The sequence below is a fragment of the Musa acuminata genome, chromosome BXJ1-7 (assembly GCF_036884655.1).
Source record: "Musa acuminata AAA Group cultivar baxijiao chromosome BXJ1-7, Cavendish_Baxijiao_AAA, whole genome shotgun sequence".
In the NCBI taxonomy this organism is placed as follows: Eukaryota; Viridiplantae; Streptophyta; class Magnoliopsida; order Zingiberales; family Musaceae; genus Musa; species Musa acuminata.
The window spans coordinates 43,856,995-43,878,833 of NC_088333.1; the positions used below are offsets into that span (position 1 = coordinate 43,856,995).

The 21,839-nt window shown below is 37.5% G+C and overlaps 2 protein-coding genes across 2 annotated transcripts; one reads left to right on the forward strand and one right to left on the reverse strand.

The window, feature by feature from the left end:
* The first annotated feature begins 1,183 nt into the window (after positions 1–1,183).
* On the forward strand, positions 1,184–7,687 carry LOC135679644 (protein OBERON 2-like). The gene is made up of 5 exons (XM_065193626.1): positions 1,184–1,338; positions 1,784–2,186; positions 3,070–3,632; positions 3,748–3,814; positions 6,967–7,687. The coding sequence occupies exons 2-5, from the start codon at positions 1,823–1,825 to the stop codon at positions 7,467–7,469; spliced, it is 1,497 nt and encodes a 498-aa protein (XP_065049698.1). The 5' UTR covers positions 1,184–1,338; positions 1,784–1,822; the 3' UTR covers positions 7,470–7,687.
* Positions 7,688–9,907: 2,220 nt separating this feature from the next.
* On the reverse strand, positions 9,908–12,420 carry LOC135679793 (RNA polymerase II C-terminal domain phosphatase-like 3). The gene is made up of 9 exons (XM_065193775.1): positions 12,397–12,420; positions 11,968–12,315; positions 11,395–11,772; positions 11,126–11,272; positions 10,765–11,042; positions 10,548–10,659; positions 10,203–10,460; positions 10,082–10,128; positions 9,908–10,001 (listed from the first exon to the last, which is right to left on the reverse strand). The coding sequence occupies exons 1-9, from the start codon at positions 12,418–12,420 to the stop codon at positions 9,908–9,910; spliced, it is 1,686 nt and encodes a 561-aa protein (XP_065049847.1).
* Between the last annotated feature and the right edge of the window lie 9,419 nt (positions 12,421–21,839).

Below are 21,839 nucleotides of genomic sequence, written 5' to 3' on the forward strand. Positions count from 1 at the left end.
TTGACGTTTTTATTGATGTTATGTAAGGAGGGAGCCTATCGAAGAAGGAAGTAATCGAGAGGTTGCCTATGGTGGGAGAAGGAAGTGGCTGATGGAAGGTGGTCTCTTGAAATAGTAGTTGTTTACGACAGGAGTAAGGGCAATCGCCTATAATAGGATGACGAGTCATTCAAAGGAAATTAGCTAGCTGACGGAGAGCTGCTTGCTAAGGAAGAAGTGGAAACACAAGTATGGGATTGTGAAATAACTAACTTTGTAGTGTATACACCACATGTACATGGGTGGAATCCGCATACGTTGGAGAAGAAAATATATATGCTAGCACCAAGGAGATTAGTAGTGATGGCAAATGAGGTCTGGCATGTGAGGAATATCACCAAGAAAACTGCTTGGCAAAATGCATTTGGGAGAATCGGTTGAATACCACTAGTAAGGTAATCACTATGGCAGATCAATGGAGACAGATTACTATCGTCGAACAGTGAGAAAGGGGACACATTACTTGAGGTAAGAGAAGCTTCCATACCATGAAAAAATTACTATGAAAGAGGATAATTTCATTTACTGATATAATAGACATTTATATAGATTTGAGGGAAAAAGTTTTCTCAATCATGTGCTCAAATAATGCATATATATTTATTGTGATTGATTCTTAAATTATAGATTGATTGAGGATTAGAACATATAAGAAATATATAATTATCATTTCGTATTTACTTCTATTATGATCTTCTATTAGTATCGATGTGAATCGCCCATATAGAGGGTGCGTGATATTGGAGATGCATGAGAGTGTCGAGACATATTCAACTTAATTCGTATCATGTAAGGAGTGTTGGACACATGAGATATTCAAGAGATTTATGGTATGCCGTAAACCATCTACATGTGTTAGATGTAGATTTACGAGGACATCAAAATATACTAACTTGAATCACATGTATATGGGTGTCGAAGTGAGGGCATGCGCCATCCGGTTGCGAATTTAGTTAAATAATCTGATTTAACATTTTTTCAATAATATAACATATTTTTATTTCTAAAAATATAATATTTTTTTACTCGGTAAGTGGACATCCTACCCGGTAGGGTTTCAGAACAGCGATCGACCGACCATTCTTTGGTGAGCCATTCATTAGTCCCGAGGGTATTTTGGGAATTTAGGATCCAATTCCAGGAAGCCGAAGTTGCTCGCATCCCTTCTCATGAACAAACTCTCGGGCATTCAACTATCGGTTTTTAGATTGGAGACACAAAGACGCGCTCTCTGTTTCTTTCGACTGAAGGAGAAACAATCTCAGGTAGATCCGGAAGAGAAATCGGCTTCCTAGCAAGGTATCAATGGCAATACTCCTGCTCCCTGTTTCTCTGATCATTTTTAGGTTGTCATTTAGAAAAAAAGAGATCGAACTGATTTTGTTTGGTCGTTGGCTTCCTTGGGGGCCGTGATCTTGTGAGATTTCTTGTTTTGGTTTCTAACATGTTTTCTTTCGTGTTGATTTTTCGTCAAATGACGGGATCTTGAACCGTTTCGACTTCATGGGGTTGGGTGCTTATTTTGCCCTAGAGGCGATGATGAGCGGAGATTTCCGATAGCCAGATTTATCTCTGAACTGGACAAAGATTTAACCTTCTTTTATCTTAGACTCTGGGTTATGGAGGTGTCATGTTGAAAGAATTCATAAAAATGAAGCTCCTGGTTCCAGATTTCTAGAAGTAGAAACGTATATGTATTTTGATCACTCTCAGACCATCTGATGAGTCCTTCGATGCTTTGCAGGTGATTGGCCTCAGTGTTTGACCAGGGAACTCAAAGTTCATGGACGATGGAAGCAATTGTCATCCGTCACCTGTAAAGGAAAACCGCCTCGTTGCAGTGCCTGTCGTCGCTGGTTCATCCGGTTTAGGTTTGCCTTATGCACCTGAAGATTGGCCGTGTCCTGGAGATCGATGGCGCTGGAAGGTAGGCAGCAGAAAGTCTAGCTCTGGCCATTGGGTCGATAGGTATCTCTATGCTCCTCCCACATGTCCAAAATCTGGTGGTAGGAGACATGGAAACGGATTTCCTAGCAGGGTATCAGTCGAAGAATATATTCGGAAGGAATTTCCTGACGCTGATGTCAATGCATTCTTTTCTTCGTTTATCTGGCGGGTTCCTTGTGCAGATTTCACCCCCCAAAAAGGTCTATTTTTTGTTTACCATCTAGTTTATGCATTTGCTGTCCTTTGTGAATGGAGACCTGTACTTTTGCTTAGTTGTTTCTGGACTAAACTTGGATCTGTTATATGTCCTGATTGTTACTTGATGAAAATTTTAAATTTGTTTCGGTTGTATAATGTGCTAACAAGCATTTCTTCAAGTATATTTTGTTATCTCACATGCTGTATGGATGTAAATAACCTCTTCAAGTTGTGAACATAGTTTATTTCATGTTTTCCTCTTTCCAATTGTTTTTTCTTTTCATAAACAAGGCCTTTAAAACCAAGGCACAGGGCATGCTTGGTAACGCTGCTTTTGCTTTATGTTTCTGGAAACATTTTTGTTGTTTGAAAGAAAATTAAAATAGGAAGCTTTTGCTTGATATGACTCATAGATTGGACTTGTGCATTCTTTTCCAGCCAATAAGCTATTCTTGTCAATGTCAACTTAAGGGTGACAAGGTCAATACAGGTAACAACTTGATGCAAGAAAATAATATGAACATAGCAAAATGTGGACTTTAAAATATGAAAATCTTCAAGACATAAACAAACAAATATGTTATCTATCTGCAGTTGTCTGTGCTAACCTCTTCAAATGGCACAACAGTACATGCCTCTTCATTGAATTAAGTTGTGGATAATAGAGTCATTGACTATCTTACTAATGCTTAAGAAATGTGAGTATGAATGCCAATTAACTGATTCAAAAGTTTTATATAATCTTAGATTCTTCTATTATAATTTAGTTTGTTAAAATGCCTCTCTCTTCTCATCATAGAGAATCGTTTTCAGTAGATATATATGTCTGGTGCATTTGTTTCATCTGTAATAACTTGTAACCTATTCTACATTTTTTTTGTACAGAGAATGATAACTATGCCTGCTCATATTCCAGAAGTTTTGATACCAATGAACGAACCAAATGTGAATTGGCAATTGGGCCTGGTGATTGTAAAGCTGGAAATGTGATGTGCAGCTTACAGGGCAAAGTAAAAACCAACACTTCATCAGCCAAGGATTGTGATATCTGCTGCAGTGAAGTTGGTTTCTGTCACGACTGTTGTTGTATCCTGTGCTGCAAAACTGTTGATTGGGCATATGAAGGTTATGGTTTCATTAGATGTGAAGCAAGCGTGGATGAGCAATACATATGTGGGCACGTGGCACATGTGGAATGTGCTCTTCGTTCTTACATGGCTGGGACTGTTGGAGGAAGCATTGGTTTAGATGTGGAATATTACTGTAGACGATGTGATAATAAAACTGACCTAATGCCTCATGTGACCAAGCTTTTAAAAGTTTGTGAATCTGTTGATTCCAAGGAAGACATGGAAAAAATTCTGAATTTGGGTTTTTGTATCTTGCGTGGCTCTGAACAGGAAAGAGCTAAGAATTTGCAGAATCATATTCGATTCGCCATTGCTAAGGTACTATTAATATTTTAGTAATCAATTTGTAACTATAAGAGTATTCTCCATAGTTATCATCCTCTCGTTTTAGGGCTTCTCAAGCAACAGCATGACCGTGTGATATTTAATCCAGCTTAAACGTGGAGTTCCTCTTGATGAAATCTGGAAAGTGGAAGATAGCATCACAATACTTCCTGCAGGTGAGTTTTTCCTCAATATTTTCTGATCTTCCTAGATTAACATGGCTAGAGCTATCTCATATAATAATTTTAGCTTAACATTTTTATTATTAAACTTTTTTGGTGATTCTTGATACCATGGCGAGTTATCAACAGAACCTAAAAAACAAACATAATCACTTGGAAGTCATAACTCAAGTTTCGGAATTGCTGGCTTCTAAGAATTGATGCTAGCTCAGGTCATAGCTTGTCTATTTCCTACTGCCATCTGCTCTGTTTCACTTCATGAAGTATGAATTTTTTGGTAATTCTTAACTTAATAAGCTTGCCAAAGACAAAGTCAAGTTATGCACAATGGTGCTTATTCTCTCCAGAATAGCTTGACATTGAATTTCCTATACGGCTTTTGTCAAACTCAGCATTCAAGAAGTTTGAAGGTTATGACCTTTGCTTAGGTATGCAGGCTAGGAATGATGTTAGATTATCTACCTCTTGGTAATCTGATGTGTCTAAATAAGGATGTATTTAAGTTCTATGATCATGTGAATGCTTGCTTGTACCAGACTGTTAAAGAGCCTTATAATTGAATTGACCAACACCTTGCTTAAATTTTGTGTGTAGGAGCCAGGCGTGGAAGAAAAAGTAATTTCATCCCGTATATGTTTTCATAGGGTTATGTACTTAGAAATAGTGTCCTTCAAATAGAAAGTCCAATTCAAGATCATGGTTTTTATCATTATATATGCACTTGGATTGACATGATCATGTTTGGCATATTGCATCATTTTTTTTGTAAAAAATAATGTCTTCCTCTAATGCTTAGTGCATTAGTTCATGCACAACACATATCATTGTGGTAGAAAATGTTGTTCAAGTATGAAAACTAAGTGATTGTAAATAAGTTACTAGTATTCAAGCAGTTATCTCGACCATCATTAAGAATAATTGGTCCACTTTTGGCTCAGCTCTTAGCATAAAAAGCCTCTAATCTTTGATACTAGACAAGAAAACATTGAGTACAATATAAACAAACAATTGATTCTAGAATGAGATAGGAATATTACGATCAATAGAGTTCAGTGGCAGGAAAGGCAGCATAGGAAGGCAACATAATTAATTTATGGATTTGGATTTGATATTTTAGAAAAATGTTTTGTATAGCCTGTTTGGTTTCAACCTGTTACTATAGGATTGCCTGATGTTTAATTTCAATTTTCAGACATGAAGCTGTTTACGCATTGTAGACTGTGGAATAACATTCATTTTATAGGTTTCGTTCTAAGTTTCTTTGAGTATGACCTCCATTTCATTCATTTAAGAAACTTCTTTGTTATATTGTAAATAGCATACAATGCAGCTTTACCCTTTTTCTTTGGCACCTTCTTGGAATATTACACTTCTTATTTTTGTTGGGATATAGTAAAGATAAGTAACACGAATGCATCAATCATGATTAGTTGCTAGTCTCATTATTAGACTGAGTTAGATGCTGTTAAAATAAATTTCTTAATGCAGTTCCTTAGTGTATGCCTCTATTTGTCAAAGGAGCACTCATAACAACCTAACATAAACATCATAATCAGTGATTTAAAAAGTGTTAGGTGTCAAAAGGCGCCAAGGTCCAAAAACGCCCGAGGCGCTCGCCCGAGCGAAGCGAGACGCTAAAATATAAAAATATATAATATAATTAATAAATATAATTATTTAAAATTTTAAATAAAAATATGCTATTAAATTAAGAAAATCTAAGATATAAAATTAACAATATTAAGAAACCTAGCAATAATTTCAAATAAATAAAAATTAACAGTATTAAAATCAAAATAATATATTATTAATCTATTAACAGTATTGAAAATTAATTATTTTAAATAAACTTAATAATATTAACAGTATACAATATACGTATATTGTTAAAATGAAGTGTAAAGGGGTGCTGAGCTTGCTGACTGAGAAAAGAGGAAGCGGCAACTGCGAGTGGCGACAGCGGTAGCGGGAGTAGGAGCAGCGGGAGGTGCAAGCGGCAGCGTTTGCGAGCAGCGACAGCGGTGAGCAACGACAACAGGAGCAGGAGCAGCGGGAGGCGCGAGCGGCGACAGAGGCGGCGTTTGCGAGCGGCGACAACGGAAGCGTTTGCGAGCAGCAACAGCGGCGAGCAGCGAGATCGAGATCGGGAGCGGCGAGGGTTAGGGTTGGGTTCTCACTTATATTGATTTTAGTTGGTTCGATTAAACCAACTAACCATCAGATACCGAACCAGGACCGAACCAGACCTAAAATCCTGGTTCGGTCGCCTTGGTTAACCCAGGCGCTCGCCCGAAGCGCCCAGCGCCTGGGCTCGGGCGAGCGCTCAGGCGGCGCCTGTTTGAAGCACGCCGCCTGGGAGATTAGTGAGGTGCTCGGGCCTCGCCCCGCCACGCCCGAGCGCCTAGGCGAGCGCCCGAGCGCCTTTTTAAATCACTGATCATAATCATGCAGTTCAAGATTAAACATATAAATGGACATTTTGGTCAAGAACAAAATTTTATGTGTTTACCTACATGTTGATTTTGGGTGTAAACCATGAAAGACTGTAACTTGAATTATATGGGATTGACTCGGGATGAATTAGTTATCTTGCAAAAAAAGGACCAGAACTACAGAATTGTTAGACACTCGAAGATACCGTCGATCCTCTAGATTAGTATCCCTTGGAAGGTTAATATCTTGTACATTTGGCAATTTGAAAATTGTTTTCTTTCCTTAGTCACCATACTTTTTACTTGACGATGGATGCTCATTATCTGAATTAAACTCACTAGATAGGCATGATGGACAAGAAAACATACAATAAGTAACAAGAAATGGATATTGTTGTGAAGGTTATGAGGACTTTAAATGGTGGAATGATTATGTTTTAATGATACGAAGAGAGGTAGAGTAAGACCTAAAAAGACTTTAATAGCGATTATAGATGTTCAAGTTTTTACTGGAAGGATGTAACTTTCACTTACAGTATCTTGTATGTTCTGCTACATGTATCATGCCCTAAAGATTACTTGTCTTTTTATGGTCATTATCTGCCTCATGAACACAGTGATTTGGAAATCTTGCCTGCGTGAATGAATATGGTCCCGTCTTCTTACTGTGGCTGTGATCTACCTAAATTTGATGAATCATTTTCTTTGACACAGGAGATATGCATCATAACGGAAATGAGATAGCAGTTTTAGGGGCAATGGACACCAGAACAGAAGAAACTAGAGATGTTTGCAGACACAAAGTTGAACTCTTGAAGAAAATAGAAGCAGCTGATTGCAGAGCTCAGAGCTATATAACATCAGACTACAATAGTGTATCTGTGAAGCTTGAAGGTGAAATCGATCAGGTTCTTCGACAGCTGAAAAGATCGCAGGAAATGGAATACAGGATTGCAGAACAAAAACTGTATGTTCAGAAGGATTATCTTCTCAGCTTGTATCGACAGCTTGACTATGAAAGAGCTGAACTTGAAAATCCTGCGCCTTCACCCGTTGCTGGTGATTGTGATGCTCTTCTAACTAATGTCCTGCACCGAGTGGACCAAATAAAGCATGAGGAAGAAAAACTGAGGGAAATGATGAAAATTGCCAGTGGATTTGGGCAAACACCTAAAAGTGTTATTGGAGATCACTATGGGCTAGTCATCAATGATTAGCTTGAAGTAAAGGAGATGTTTTCATTGGAAACTGTATCAATTTGTGTTGTGCTTCCTTGTATTTCTTATCTGGGGCAAGGGGGATTCAAGATTCATTGTTGGAAAAGGTAAATGTTCCTTGCTTCCCCTGGTTAAATGCAAAAGTTTGTGCAATGAAACTGTCAGATCCCCAGTTCAGATGCTAAAGAATATAGATTTCTTTTTTCCTTTTGGTTCTATGAATTTGACTTGCAACTCCATTACAAGCAAAATGTCATTGCCTTTTGATCCATGTGATATTGCAAAATCTGTGGTCTCATAAATCTTCTGCCATGATCTACAAAATCTTTGTACTGTTAGATACAACTGAGGTATGGTAACAGGAGTCCCTTGAAAGAGCCGCATGCAAATTTATATTCATCATCTTGATGTTTGATATTGAGCTGTCTATGCTTTTGGTGCAACAAGGTTGAGATTCTTCATTTTTGCGTCTCTCCAAACTAATACTCTATTAATTTCATATCAATCTGCTCGTAAGAGACCTAATTATTCTAAAAGACCAGCTTCATATTTTCTGGTCTAGCTGGTGTTGGAAATCCCAATTGGCCGAGTCATTGGCTTCCTATTATTATCCGGCTTGATATGAGTGAATTCATGGTCTGTTTCCAAGCTAATCTATGTAGAAGCTGCTCGTTATTTGGTGTTATGCATGTTTCTGGCTCAATTTGCCACTCATCTATGCAAATAATAAAATCATTAGATCTTGGGTTAATTATAGTTAGCTATCTTTAGTGTGTCAATCTTTATATTCTAAAAAATTACACTAACATTTCTATAATTATAAAAGTAAAATATTTAGATCAATTTACGTTAGTTGTATCGATGAAAACATAAAAACAAAGGATAAAAAAATAATTTCAATGTTTGGTGGCGGATGATGATGTCGCTAGTGTCAATATCGAGACAGTTGCTTGGTCGCTTTCGATGATGATAATGTCCACTCATATCGCAACACCACTCATCTTTATGAGGAGCATGTCACCGACTTCATCGCTGCCCGTGTCGCTTTGCATTTGCATTGATGCTGATGCAATTGTCGCTCGGTAATTGTGTCGACATCGACGTAGATGACGATGGTTGCTGTTGCATCTATAGTGAATATGGTAGTGGTTGTTGCGGCATCTATGGTGAAGATGGTGATCGCGTCGCTACTGACCCATTGGGCAAATCTTAGCCTCGATATGAAGGTGGGGTTGTTAGAGCTCTCATTGCTGTCGTATCAGTTCCGACACTACCTCTCACCGAATGACCCTTTTGTCACTCTTCATCTGCATCGGCATCAACATAGATGCAGAGTGGCATCGCTTGGGAACTGCAACTATGTTGACGCATATGCATTAGATATTGTTTGGTCCAAGCCGACGATTGAGGAAACACAATGACCCGATCTGAGGGAGGTGGACCGTGGCGTCCAAGGCAAGGCATGCTGCCTTGTAGGAGTCATACAAGTCGAAGAGCTCGAACTGGATGGTGCGGCGTCGAGCACTAATTAAAGCTCGTCCACATCGTCGCTATCATGTGGGAGGCTATTGGAGTAGACGACGATCATGACTTCGAATAGGTTGGGGTAGGTGGCGGAGTGCTTCTTGTGTGTGGTGGAGAGTTCCAAATGAGAGCAGACTAAGGGAGGGAGGGGTTGAACAGAGGCATCCTTAGCTACAACGAGATGGGAGAGAGATTCGGAGAATTTAGGAGAATGTGATAGCAAAGGAGCGAGGGGATAAGGAGTGGCCATCACCATCTATGTTGATGCTGATGCAGTTTTCGAGTGACAATTGCATCAGCGTCAATACAAATGTAAATCGGCATGAGACGAGTGGCGATGAGGTCGACAACACGCTCCTCGTGGAGACGGGTGGCATCGTAGTAAGAGCATACCTTATCATCATCGGGGATAACTAGGCAACTGCATCAGCATCAATGCTAGTGGCGTCGTCGTCCATTGCCGTCGTCGTCCATTACTATCGAATGTTAAAAATTATTTTTTATCTTTTATTTTCATATTTTTATTTGTAAAACTGATGTAGTTAAGATAAATAGATTTAGATGTTTCACTTTGATAACTAAAGTGATGCAAATATAGTTTTTTAAATTATAGGGACTATATTGCTAACTAACTAGAGGGGTAATATGTAATTAGTCATTCAATCTTTTGGATAATTATTATTCTCGAAAGCATAGAACAGTGTGAAACGGGTTAAAAATAATATCCCAAATATTTGCATATATCTGAATCTTTTTAAGACACTTTATCCATTTGACATCGCACAGCGAGTCTTCTAAGATCGAAGGTAAGTGAAACTATACAAAAATAATTCAGTAGAATTTGGAACTTTTGGATTCAACCAACTATTAAAAATGATCAATCCACAAGTTCTTTTATGTTTTTTTTATTTACATCAAGATTTGGTAGGATGAGCTGAAGGTGCCTTTGTTCCCAATGCAAAGTTGTGCTCGTTGGCCCGCCGATACAGAAGAGTCGAAGCTTCTATCCTGTCAACACAGACATTAGATTCGTAAGCAAGCATATATATGTTCAACGAAAATTCCAAAAGTGGCATTTCGTTTCTCACCAGCCAGGATGAACGACGAATTTTCCGGTAGATAGCGCCCGCTGCACCTGCGTGAGATCCATCCATTCGCATATGAGAAGCAGAGCAAACATCTAAACGATCGAGCGTTTGGTCTCCGTACCTTGACTGTCCCAAGAGCAGTGGCGATGACATGAGTGACGTGTTCATCGATCTGGTCGGTGCAGACAGCACCGAACTGTTGTGCTTTCTTCCAGAGGGGGTGTTGTTGCGGATTGGCTTCGCCCACCGGGAAAACCCGGCTGAAAACTATGCGACAACCACTTAGAACCTTACGTTGCTCTGCTTCAAGCAGACTTCTAACATCGGCCTCTTGTATGGAGTGATGCGAGAAGAAGCTGTCGTGAATTCGTTCGATCACCTGATCAAAGAAAGAACAAGGCATCAAAAATGGAGAATCGAGACGAATTCCTAAGTTCCAACACTCGGTGTTCCAGCAAGTTTATACCGCCAATGCATTAGCAAGAGTCCCATCTTTTGAACTCTCGTCACGATGGATATCCAGAAGAGAAGGCCCGGGAAGTCCAAACCTGCGCTTACTGCTGGGGAAGAAATGGTATCTGCAATGGCAAGACCATCGTCAGGCTTTAAAGCTTAAAACTCATAAACCACCGGACTGATTCGATCCCGATTCCAACACGACGAGATTTGAAATCCGATTATACCTCTCTACAACAATCAAGTTGGGTTGGTGACGCGGCCACATTCCCGGAGTATCATCGATAATCACAACAGCGGATTCCAGTCCTGAAACCCCAGATAGATCTTTGTGTTTGGAAGCCCTTTCGACAACGTCAGATGGTGATGCATCACCATCATCGTCTCCCCTTGAGATGACGCGCCCGGAGAACAAAGATCCTGTTGGGTCAAGCAGCTTTGCCATCTCAGCAGCATACGCCATGCTTCCCTTGGTGCATACATGCAACTCGTAAAGCTTGCTAGCCTACAGGAGGAGATCAAGGAGTACATTAACGATCCAGAAATCATTACTAGTTTGGGAAGAAGACAGTTTCATCAAAACCAAACCTTGCACAGAAAATTCCAGATGCCCGGTCTAAATTTAATCCACAATCCCAGATGTTGGAGGCGGAAAAGATGGCGTTGCGGCAGCTTCCTGTCTCGCTCTTCGTTGCTCCTCAATGTATTTTCGTGAACTGGATTGACATCTACAAACTAAAGCGATAGATATCCAATATTACCAGCTCGAAATCTTATTATATATATAAATATTAATTAACCTAATTAGCAAAGACCGTAAGATTTTGAGCTCCAATTCTGTAGTAGTTATAGTTTACCGTCGTTGAATTAAGGAGAGTGTGGTCCAAATCAAGCACGAGAGAGAGCTTCCTAGCGGCTAACAGTCTGATATGTTCCATGATCCTTCTTGCTATCTCCCTATGTATAGCTGCTCTCTGTTGATCATTACACCCGACGAGTAGATGATCTATACCACCACAAAGCTTGGGTAATTCTGAAGCACCTTCCCCACTTGCTTGGATTCTGCTACCGTGAGGAATTGATGAGCTACAAGTGACAAGGGGAAGAAGTGGTTCTCTTGCAGCGATGACACCATCTACTTTGTTTTGTTCAGGTGCAACGATCACATTCTTGAACAGAACACGACGGGGATCACGAGGTTTCAAGCCGATCCACACGTTGTCATCTCGAGAGCACTGCAAAATATATATAAAACAAGAGTGTATCATACGGATTGCGACGATAAACAAATGACTCGAGTAGAAATCGTAATTCGGTATCATAGATTTTAGATTATGTTTACGACTCGATGAGTCATTGCTTAGTCTCACATCGAAAACGAATAAATACAGCCTTTTCGGAGAAATAAAGAATCTCCCTACAACCCTCACCATGAAAACTGACTGTGGAGTAATCCGAGATGTTCCTGCTTGATTTTGCTCAGATTCATCGGACTTAAAGGGAGTATAACTCATGGTATAGTCCATAGATTCGTACTCATCCATTGTCTTGCGCTTCCTACCAGCTGTGGTTCCTTCCACGGGCCCCTCATCCAAGGCATTGCATCCGATACCTCCGTTCTCTAATTCTTCAAGCTTTGCAGGAGAGAGTTGATCGCCAGCAGAAATGTTAGGCTCCGTAGACGAATTCGTCAGAACATCATTCACGATTCCAACATGCTGCTGCTCTTTCCCTTCATCGTGATCCTCGGAAGCTGGTGAGTCAACCAAAGCATCGATCTGCCAAAAGAAAAATGAATCCAAGTTTCCCTAGTTCGGTCGGTGATGGCTTAACTAATATACATGGAATATTTCACGCACCTCTTTTGCTCGATCGGTTGTCATAAGAGCGGATACTGGTTTCTCGATATGAATTAGCAAGCTGCACCGGATACAGTGGATTGGATTTAGTTCATAATATATGGTAATTGCATACAGCAGAAAGAAGATACGAAGAGAACAAACGATAAAAGCAATTGCATTTGCTTCTCCCTTTTTGCAACTGCTGCTATTGCCATAAAATTTGATTATTTGGAGCTGTCTCTTAAGGTCCTAAGAATCAATCATATGCATGGGGTGAGAAATTCTGTATGCCATTCTTTGGCTAATCTTAGGATATCTCAGCTCTTCAATTATTATTATTATTATTATTTTTGCTTACTGCTTCAGATCCTTTTGCTTTACAGTTTGTAACACAGTGTTAAATCAATAGAATCACCTTTGTTTCAAAAAAAAGAAAAAAAGAAAAGCATTTGCCACTGCTGTTTGCTTTGCGAATTATCTGAATAAAGCATTTGCCATTAAATTTCTCAAGAGCGAGGTTTTGTTGTTCTTAGAGAATAAGTAAGTTGTTCCAATGGAAACCATGAAAGCCTTTGTAAACATTGGGTTCAAGTATTTGGTATCTTAATGCATACATTTAATTTTTTCAAAGCTACTAAAACCTAATTCATATTTTGTTTCGGGGAATACGAGATAAAATAATAATATTTTTAATAAAACATCTTTCGCGTGTGGTGTGGTTGATAGATCGAGGGATAAGTAATTTAACCCGTTTACATGAATATTTAAAATACATGATATTATTTTTACTAATTCGAATCGAGGATCGATATCAAATTAGTCTATTTTCAATATCATATACGTAGCTAAGCATATTTATCATGGTTAGCAACCCCGGATCAAGGTCATCGATATCGACACTATAAGAAATTATGTTATTTTATAGCTATTTTGGAGTTATTTATGGCAAGATCTAATGATGTAGTATTGTTTCTTCTGCTCTAAACATTCTTTATATGCTCAAACTTATGAATTAATGACCTCGACTCTTGTAGTATTAAGCTCACTCTCCTGTAAATTCTCTCTCTTTGTATCTTGTTGATGTAGGACACACAATAGACTCAGGTAGGAAGGAAGTTTAGAGCAATGAAAGGAGATAGAAAAGATAATAATAATAATAATAATAATAATAATAATATTAGATAACTATCATACTCACTCTGGCTGAATGGAATTTTCTTCTGCACGTCTCGAATGTGAATGTTGGATTCAAAACACCAGAAAAATAAATATGATCATACACCACTTAATATATAATATCAGAAAAGAGTTCAATTTATTGATCTATTATCTGATAATCCATTACATTTTCATTAAAACAACTTTTTATAGCCTCATCTACAAGAAAAAATAATAGATAAAAAAACTAACAAGGAAGAATCTATAACTGCTAATCAAATAAATTATATTTTGGAGAAGATAATTTACATATTCCCCTTGCTAAATCATTTTCCTCTTAGTACTTGGTAGACTTCCTTTTTCTTGTAGCCACATGATTATTTCTCTCCATTTCTTTATATCGTATTCGGAAACTTTATTTTTCTAAGGAAGGCAAAATATTTTTGTATCATTTTCCTTATTATTTTTTGTTTTTTTCTTGAACTTGATTCTATGGAAAGGGGCTAATGAAAGATAATAGATTATTACAAAATATATGAATAAATTGATTTTTTTCCCATCTTATGTGTGAGTGATATAAGATTTTTCTGATAACTGAATGCATCATCCATATGCGACACATAGAGGTGTATGACATTCATCTTCAGAATTATCTACTTAAGTTAGAGCGAGACTAATAATTATTTAGGTTTTTTTTCTTGCTAACTTCTTATTGTTATCTTTTTCTCCTTTTTTGTTCTAAAGGAAAATTCTCTCTTATGTTCTAAACTCATTCTACATCATTTTGGTGTCAAATATTTTGATCTAGAAAAAAATATTATATCTTCGAGGTCAATCATATAATATATATATATATATATATATATATATATATATATATATATATATATATATATATATATATATATATATATATATATATATATATATATATATACACTTGGGGCAAGCTCCTATAGGAAGTAAATCATATTAGACCATTTTATTTTTTATTTAAATAAAATTTTATTATTTTAAGAAATCTTTTACAAATTTTATAAGTTACAAGTTGGCAACATCTACAATACTTTTATTTTGTTTCCAGATATATTATAAGTAAGAAAAAGGGATAAATTGTAGAAAATATAAAGAAGAACGTTCAAAGATTATTAAGTACCAAAAAAGGATAATTTCTTAATAAGATGAATCTAGAAACAACTTATTTTTCTCAAATAAATATGGACTCTTAGAGCTTTTCTTATTCATGCTTCTAAGCGCGTAGTATGCAAAGGGACACTTTGAGCTCGAGGACCACATTGTGTTTGAATTATTATTATTATTTTGTTATTTGTGGATATATCATGTGAAAAGGGATGCTCTGATTAATCTACTTCTGATAAATTTTTTTTAATCTTGGATAGATATATTATTACACGAGGAAACCTTTAGGCTTGATAGATTATGTCGAATGTTTCATATGCTACTTAATCTTGAGTGGACGAATCATACAGGAATGAATGAACACTTTGGGTTTGGTGGCTCCTATTGCATGTCCTTGATATATTTTTACTTTAATTTAATCTAAGATTTGGTAAGCATTTGGTAAGTTTGTTTTGATTTTCAGATTCACAGATAAAAAATATTGATGTTTTATCCATCGATGAGAGAATATTCCTTTTAGGTGTGATACTTAAAATGATATATTTAATAGGTATCCGTTAGAGTTCATTATTTTTATTAAATAATGATGATCATATTGTTATTATTAAATAATAATGACATTGGATCCAATTTTTTTTTTTTTGGATATATCTACCTTGAATCTATCGATTTGTTTAAATATGAGTTTAGGTTTGGGATGAGTTGGATTAGACTTAACTAATCGTGTTTGGGTTTGAAGTTTATTCGGGTTAGGTAGGTCCCCATTAGTAATAGGATGATATTTTAGTAATTGTACTTTAATTATTCTACGTTGCCATGGCGATTATCTTGAAGGGCTCTTATTCCTCGAAAATATAAAAAGTCTTTCGTTCCGAGTGTTTGATATTTTAAAATTTCGATCAAGAAAAGAGATAATAAACACAAATAAGAGAATAAGTAAAGATAGAGACCGATCAATTTTATAGTGGTTTGGTCTTCTTGACTTATATCTACTCTCAATTCCTCCGAGACTATTAACTTTTACTATCAATCATGTTTTGAAGATGAAGATCAATAACCTTTTACAACATTCTTCAAAAAAAAAAAACTTTATATATTCTGAGCTTAGTAACACAGTAAAAAATTTAAGAACGCAGACATTGAAAGCTCAAGAATGATGCTCATTAGCCATGCCTAAAGTTGGATATATATATATAGCCCAAAGTGCTCTAATATGTGGAGCAAATCATAAAAAATATCCAAAATTAAGGATCTTGATAGTAGCACTATCATTTTATGCGGTACTATCGTCGAAACATTGAAACGACACCATCCAGTGTCCATTATCTTAGGTGATACCAATACTCACTTTGGAAGATATCATCGCATCCTCTCACAGATGCAATTGCCCATACACTAATTTGGACTAGTAAGGGCCCAAATCTAATTTAAAGTTAATCTACTTCAACATTAACATGATATAGGACAAAGAAGAACAGAAATAAAAATCTCAGATTTTTCATAAAAATATTTTTTCATTGTGCGAAGATTGATGTATAAAAATCGTAAAATAAAAAACCATGTATGTATGAGAGATGTATTTTACATAGGAAGATTGTATATCCTTGATATCCTATAGATCTATGGGAAATGATGAAAGGGGTCAACTATCTTCCTCTCTAGCGGTGATCCACATGGTAGGGGTTATGAAGATGCTTCTTAAAATCACTCCCCAAATCTCCACATACCCCAAATAGGAGTTGATGGCTGAGGAGGAAAAGGGGAGAGGAGAATATGTGGTGGTAGCCAAAAAAATCTAGCCTATGGCTTTTTGGTTCTCTCCTATTTATATAGACCCCTTGTCAAATTAACCTCAATAAATCCTGCCCTGTTGGGTATTGGATCTTCATCCAACTATTCAAGCATCTTAGATTAGTGAATCTTTACCTAATAATCTCTCATCGGCTCTTATTGAATCTCATCCATAAGATCCAATAATTCACGGGATTATTGGACGTGAATTATTGGATATCCAATAAGATAGGAGCAAAACCTACCATATGTGTATGACCCTTTAGGTTTAATATCAAGCTAGTAGTGAGTCATATTTGTCAGAACTCCTTCTGACTCAATGAATTATTATCTTCATAATAATTTACTCGACTCATCGCTATGTTATAGTCCCTAGATAATACAGAGGAATCTAATCCTTTAGACTTATTTGTCCTTAGTTATCGTATATATATAATCCCTCATCAATCTAATACCCCAAAGATCGTATATCGAGCATGGTGCTATCAGGCCCATATAATTTCTACTCAAGTCTCGCTCTAATCGGATTCTTCCGAAGAACTCTTTCTCTCTCAATCCAAATAACCCTGGCCAAGGATTTATTTGAGCCAGAATACATTTAGATATTTCTCTTATGACACTAAGAGGATATGATTCTTTATCGATACTCAATAGCTCTCATAAGGATGAATGTCACTCATAATGACTAGTTGTACTAGATCTGAAACTTCCAAGCTTATAAGTCTGGTATCAAAGAGTGAAGTACTCATATAGGACATCCTTAATATCTCGAGTCTAAGGACCAGATACACCACTAGAACGACGAAATCGTTGTTTGACAATGAGGTATAATCAATAATCTAGCATTTCGTGAGCATATCAATAAGTGAACTCATTCTCCAATACTTGCACTATATCCCTAGTGTCCCCAAATGAGCAACTATGAGATCAATTGTCTCTATCATATGGATGGGTATATAATATACGAATCAGTCTCATTATTGTGATCTCATCACGATCTGATTATCATTGCATAGATCCGTGGGTATCACAATATATATGTGCAATAAGCAATATAAAGTGATAAAATATAATAATAATAATAATAATAATAATAATAATAATAATAATAATAATAATAATAATAAACAAAAATAGTGTATATCATATCACACGTATCATCAATCATGTGATTGGCTTGTAAGGCACTTATGACTAGCACGTATTAGGCCACTATATTATAGTCTGTACATAAGGATATAATTTATTGGATATATTTGCCCTTAGGTACCGTGTAGTTATAGTCCCTCATCTATCTAATATCCTAGAGATTATATACTAGGCATGGGGTTGTTAGGCCTATATGAAATCCATCAGAGTATCACTCTTATCAGATTTTTCCAAAGAACTCATTCTCTCAATCCGACTTTTACTTTTATTGGATTCTCTTAATTTGATTGACCCTAACTAGAGATTTGCTTGAGTGAGAACACATGAGATATTTCTCTCATGATACCAAAAGTGGATGATCCTTTATTGATACATAATTTCCTTTTTAAGGTTGACTACCATTCCCAATAACTAGTTGTGTTAGATCTGAAACTTCCAAACCTATAAGTCCGATATCAAAGAATGAAGTACCCGAACAAGACATGCTTAGTGTCCCAAGTCTAAGAACAAAATATACAATTAGGACTATAGAATCATTGTTTGATGAGACCAAGGCATATTGGTTGTGTTAGTACTATATTTCTAATGTCGCCACACGAGTAATTATGAGACCAATTGGCTCTATCATATGGGACAGGTATATAATACACCAATCTATCGGATTACTTTGATGTCCTTTTCGAATAACTTATTACTAAGAATATTTAGGAACTGTGTTTAAAAATGAATTGGTCTTATCATCATGATCTCATTATAACCTAATTCCCATTAAACATATCCAAGAACATCATAATATATTCATCATAAAGTATAAAGTAAAAAAATATTATTATTAATATCAACCAAAAAAGATTGTGCACAGGCCTGACTAGTGGGCCACCCTCTTATGCTTTTATGGAGCCAGACCTAAGATGCATGTGCTTCCAAATGACATGTGAATTTCTTTCATGGGGGTAGTATCAGAGTCCGAGTTCGACTTGGCACTATTATAGCCTCGGAAGAGACGTTAGGAGATGCATCTTGAGTCACTTAGAGTGCCCTCTTAGGGGCCTTCCACTACCCCTGTATCATCTCTAGGGCCTTCCTTGGGGCCACCAGTGGAGAGGTCACTTTGGGACGATCTGGTGTTCCTTTCTCGGGACCTTCCAATAAACCTACTCTTGGATCATCCCTCGGGCCTATTTTAGAGCCATCGGTGGAGCTTGCTCTGTGATACTCTAGCATTCTTTCCCCAAGGTCTTCTATTGGGCCTTCCTTGTATCCATCCGCTATGCACACCGCGAAGCCACTCATAAAGTTCTCTCTAGACTTATCGTGGCCTTAGGTGAGGCATAAGCATGTAGTGAGGAAGGTTCCCTTCTCCCAATGGTTTGGCCCCATCGAGCGGGGCCCTGAGGATACCCTGGAGGCGAGTAAGGGCCCCTTGGCCACCTAGGAAGGGGCAATTGCTTCTGCCACCGAGGTGTCACAAGTTCCTCTATCATAATCATCTGCCCTATGTTCCTTAATCGATTGGTACTCCTATTAGTCAAAATCATTTATGATATATGCGATGGCTGACCGACTTACCCCGAGCCTCAATGCTCCCTTGAAGACTTACTAGGAAGGCCTGGTCGAGGACAAACAATTGTGGGAGCAAGCCTTAGCCACAGGGGAGTAATGTCGGGGGTCCCTTAACCCCCTTTTGGCTAGGCTGGTGTATCGCTCCCCTTCGGAGGTCTTGGTTGACTTGTGTTCCCATAGCAAAGTTTTGATAGGTCCGATGCCTCCTATTTGTGGATTCTCATTACTAACTCATTTATTTTTTGTAACACTATCATTATGTGACGACCCTGATTGACTTGATGCGAGATGTCGGGACCTTGGTTGGTTGATTGTCTCGGGCCAATGTTGATCTTCTATCTCGGGTTGTGAAGCTAGAGCGAGAGCAGGGATCTAGAGTTGCTAAGGTTCGAGCCACCATGTTGGCCTTGTAATTGGAGCTGGCTTGACAGCGATTGGTGAGGTGGAGCAGAGGCTTGAGGAGGCTTGCCAAATGTTAGATGACACTGAGCAAGAGGTAGCTCAGAGTGTCACAGAGGGTGAACATCGACGGGAGGCACTAAAACAACAGCTACGAGATGTCTTTGGAGAGGGGGAGATAGTTGGAGGATCAGTTGATGGTTAACTCTGACGAGCTGGTGGCGTAAAACGGTGATCCTTATCTTGTCTAGGAGATTATTAATGGTGATGACTGATGGGCACATCCTTTAATGGATGGTGTCAGTGTAGGACGACCAGGATGACATCTTCGGGGCATTGTTCATCTAAAAGGAGGAGCTAAGGAAGTCAGGCCATGTCACTGGGTTCTCAGCTGTGGTCTAATCAGACCATAAAACTTTAACACTTCATAACGTTACAGATTCCATTCATGAAGCTTATTAATTTTATTCAAATCTAGATATAAAGTGTCTCAACTTCACAGCTGAGCCAAATTAGCCATGAAGCATCTTACCACCAACTCTATCTATAAAAGTATCTTTAACTCCATTATATGTGGTCAAGTCTACTCACAAAATATCCATTCAATATCATTGAATCATATCAAAAAAATATTATGCCGCAATACACTATGTGCTTGGAAATGTGATGCCCAGCCTATGATACGAGGAAATGGCGCATGCATACATGAGTGCCACATCGACACATATTAAACATTAGATTAGAAACCTAGTTAGCCTTGCATTTAGTATGATGCTCGATCAACACATGACACCAAACAATAATGCTCGATCGTTCGGATGATCCTTCATAGTACATGACGTTTAAATAATGAAATAACTATCCATTAGATATAAACGAGTGTGCTTTCTCAAATGCATGGTGGCTCGTCTTGGATATGTTTTAGAACATCAAATGCAAATATAAATTCTGATCCAAAGTTGTGATCAACAGATAACTACGATCATGAAGCAGCAGCTCTCATGCTTCCAATAAATTTAGACACTCTCCCTGGACTATATTTTTGGGAAAATCCCAAAGTTTTGGCTTTTTCCCAAAAGAATCCCTCTTTTTTACGTTAAATAATTAATTATTTGTCATCTTTTATTTTAAAATATACCAAAATATTCTTAATTTTTATTCAAAATTACTGAAGAATTCAAAGATACAATATTTCATGATAATATATATATATATATATACTAAAATTGAGATAATTTTTTTAATAGGATTACAGTATTTGTAGTTCAATAATAAAAAATATCTTAACCATATTTAAAAAGATTACGACTGGCTCAACCGAATCAAAAATATTGATTTGGTTTAATGCTGAACTAATTTAATTGGTTCGATCTAACGATATTATGATAAAAAAAAATATATATAATTAAAAATAAATTTTTTTTATAAAAGGTATGTAATGAAAGGTTGGATATAAAATAAGAATTCTCTTTGACCCTTTTGAAAATGACGAGATATTAGGAAAAAAAGAAAACTTGGCTACTCCCGGAAAATGGCTTTTATTTCATTTTCCTGTTCACATAAACTTTCTGCAAAATGCTTTCTTATCCTGCGTCGAAAAAAACCACTGATTTACGCGTGTGTGGTAGATGATCAACTTTGTTGTATACGTGGACGGTGGAAACGTAATCTCGCATGGAAATTAGTATGCACACGCATCGGACGTCGATGACTCGTGCTGCTTTCCTGTCTGAAACAGCGAAAATGCATGCATTCTCTCTTTGGCGTCGAAGGCTTTAAATCCCACCTCGAGTCTCAGTTCACGTCCGTCATCGGTTCCTTCGGGGTTCAAGTAGCAAGTTCCTCCTCTTCTCCTCTCGAGGGGGAGAAGCAAGCAAGCGAGAGTTTAGCTCCACCACGAGTCTCTTCTACTCCTCGTTTAATCAACTTTGATCATTCCTAGAGTAAATCCCGTGTGATTGGCGGCCTTCGCTGTGTTCTTGGCCTTTTCATCTTGCTTGTGGAGAGTCGGTGAGTCGAGTCCTGCGTCTCGTCTTTCTTCCTTGTGTTGTTGTGTGCGGCAGAAAGTTCCAAAATTGAGCTCACTGTTTGGTTGTAGGGGTTTATTTTGCTTCCAACAGTTGACCGCCGGGAGAGGAGGAGGAGCTTTAGTTTTGATACCTCATCTCTAGTTTTGGATCTGTGTGGCATTTGAGGCGTCGGTTATGGGGGGACAAAATCGAAATCAATGGCAAAAAGGCAAGTCACAGGCTTCCCGGAAT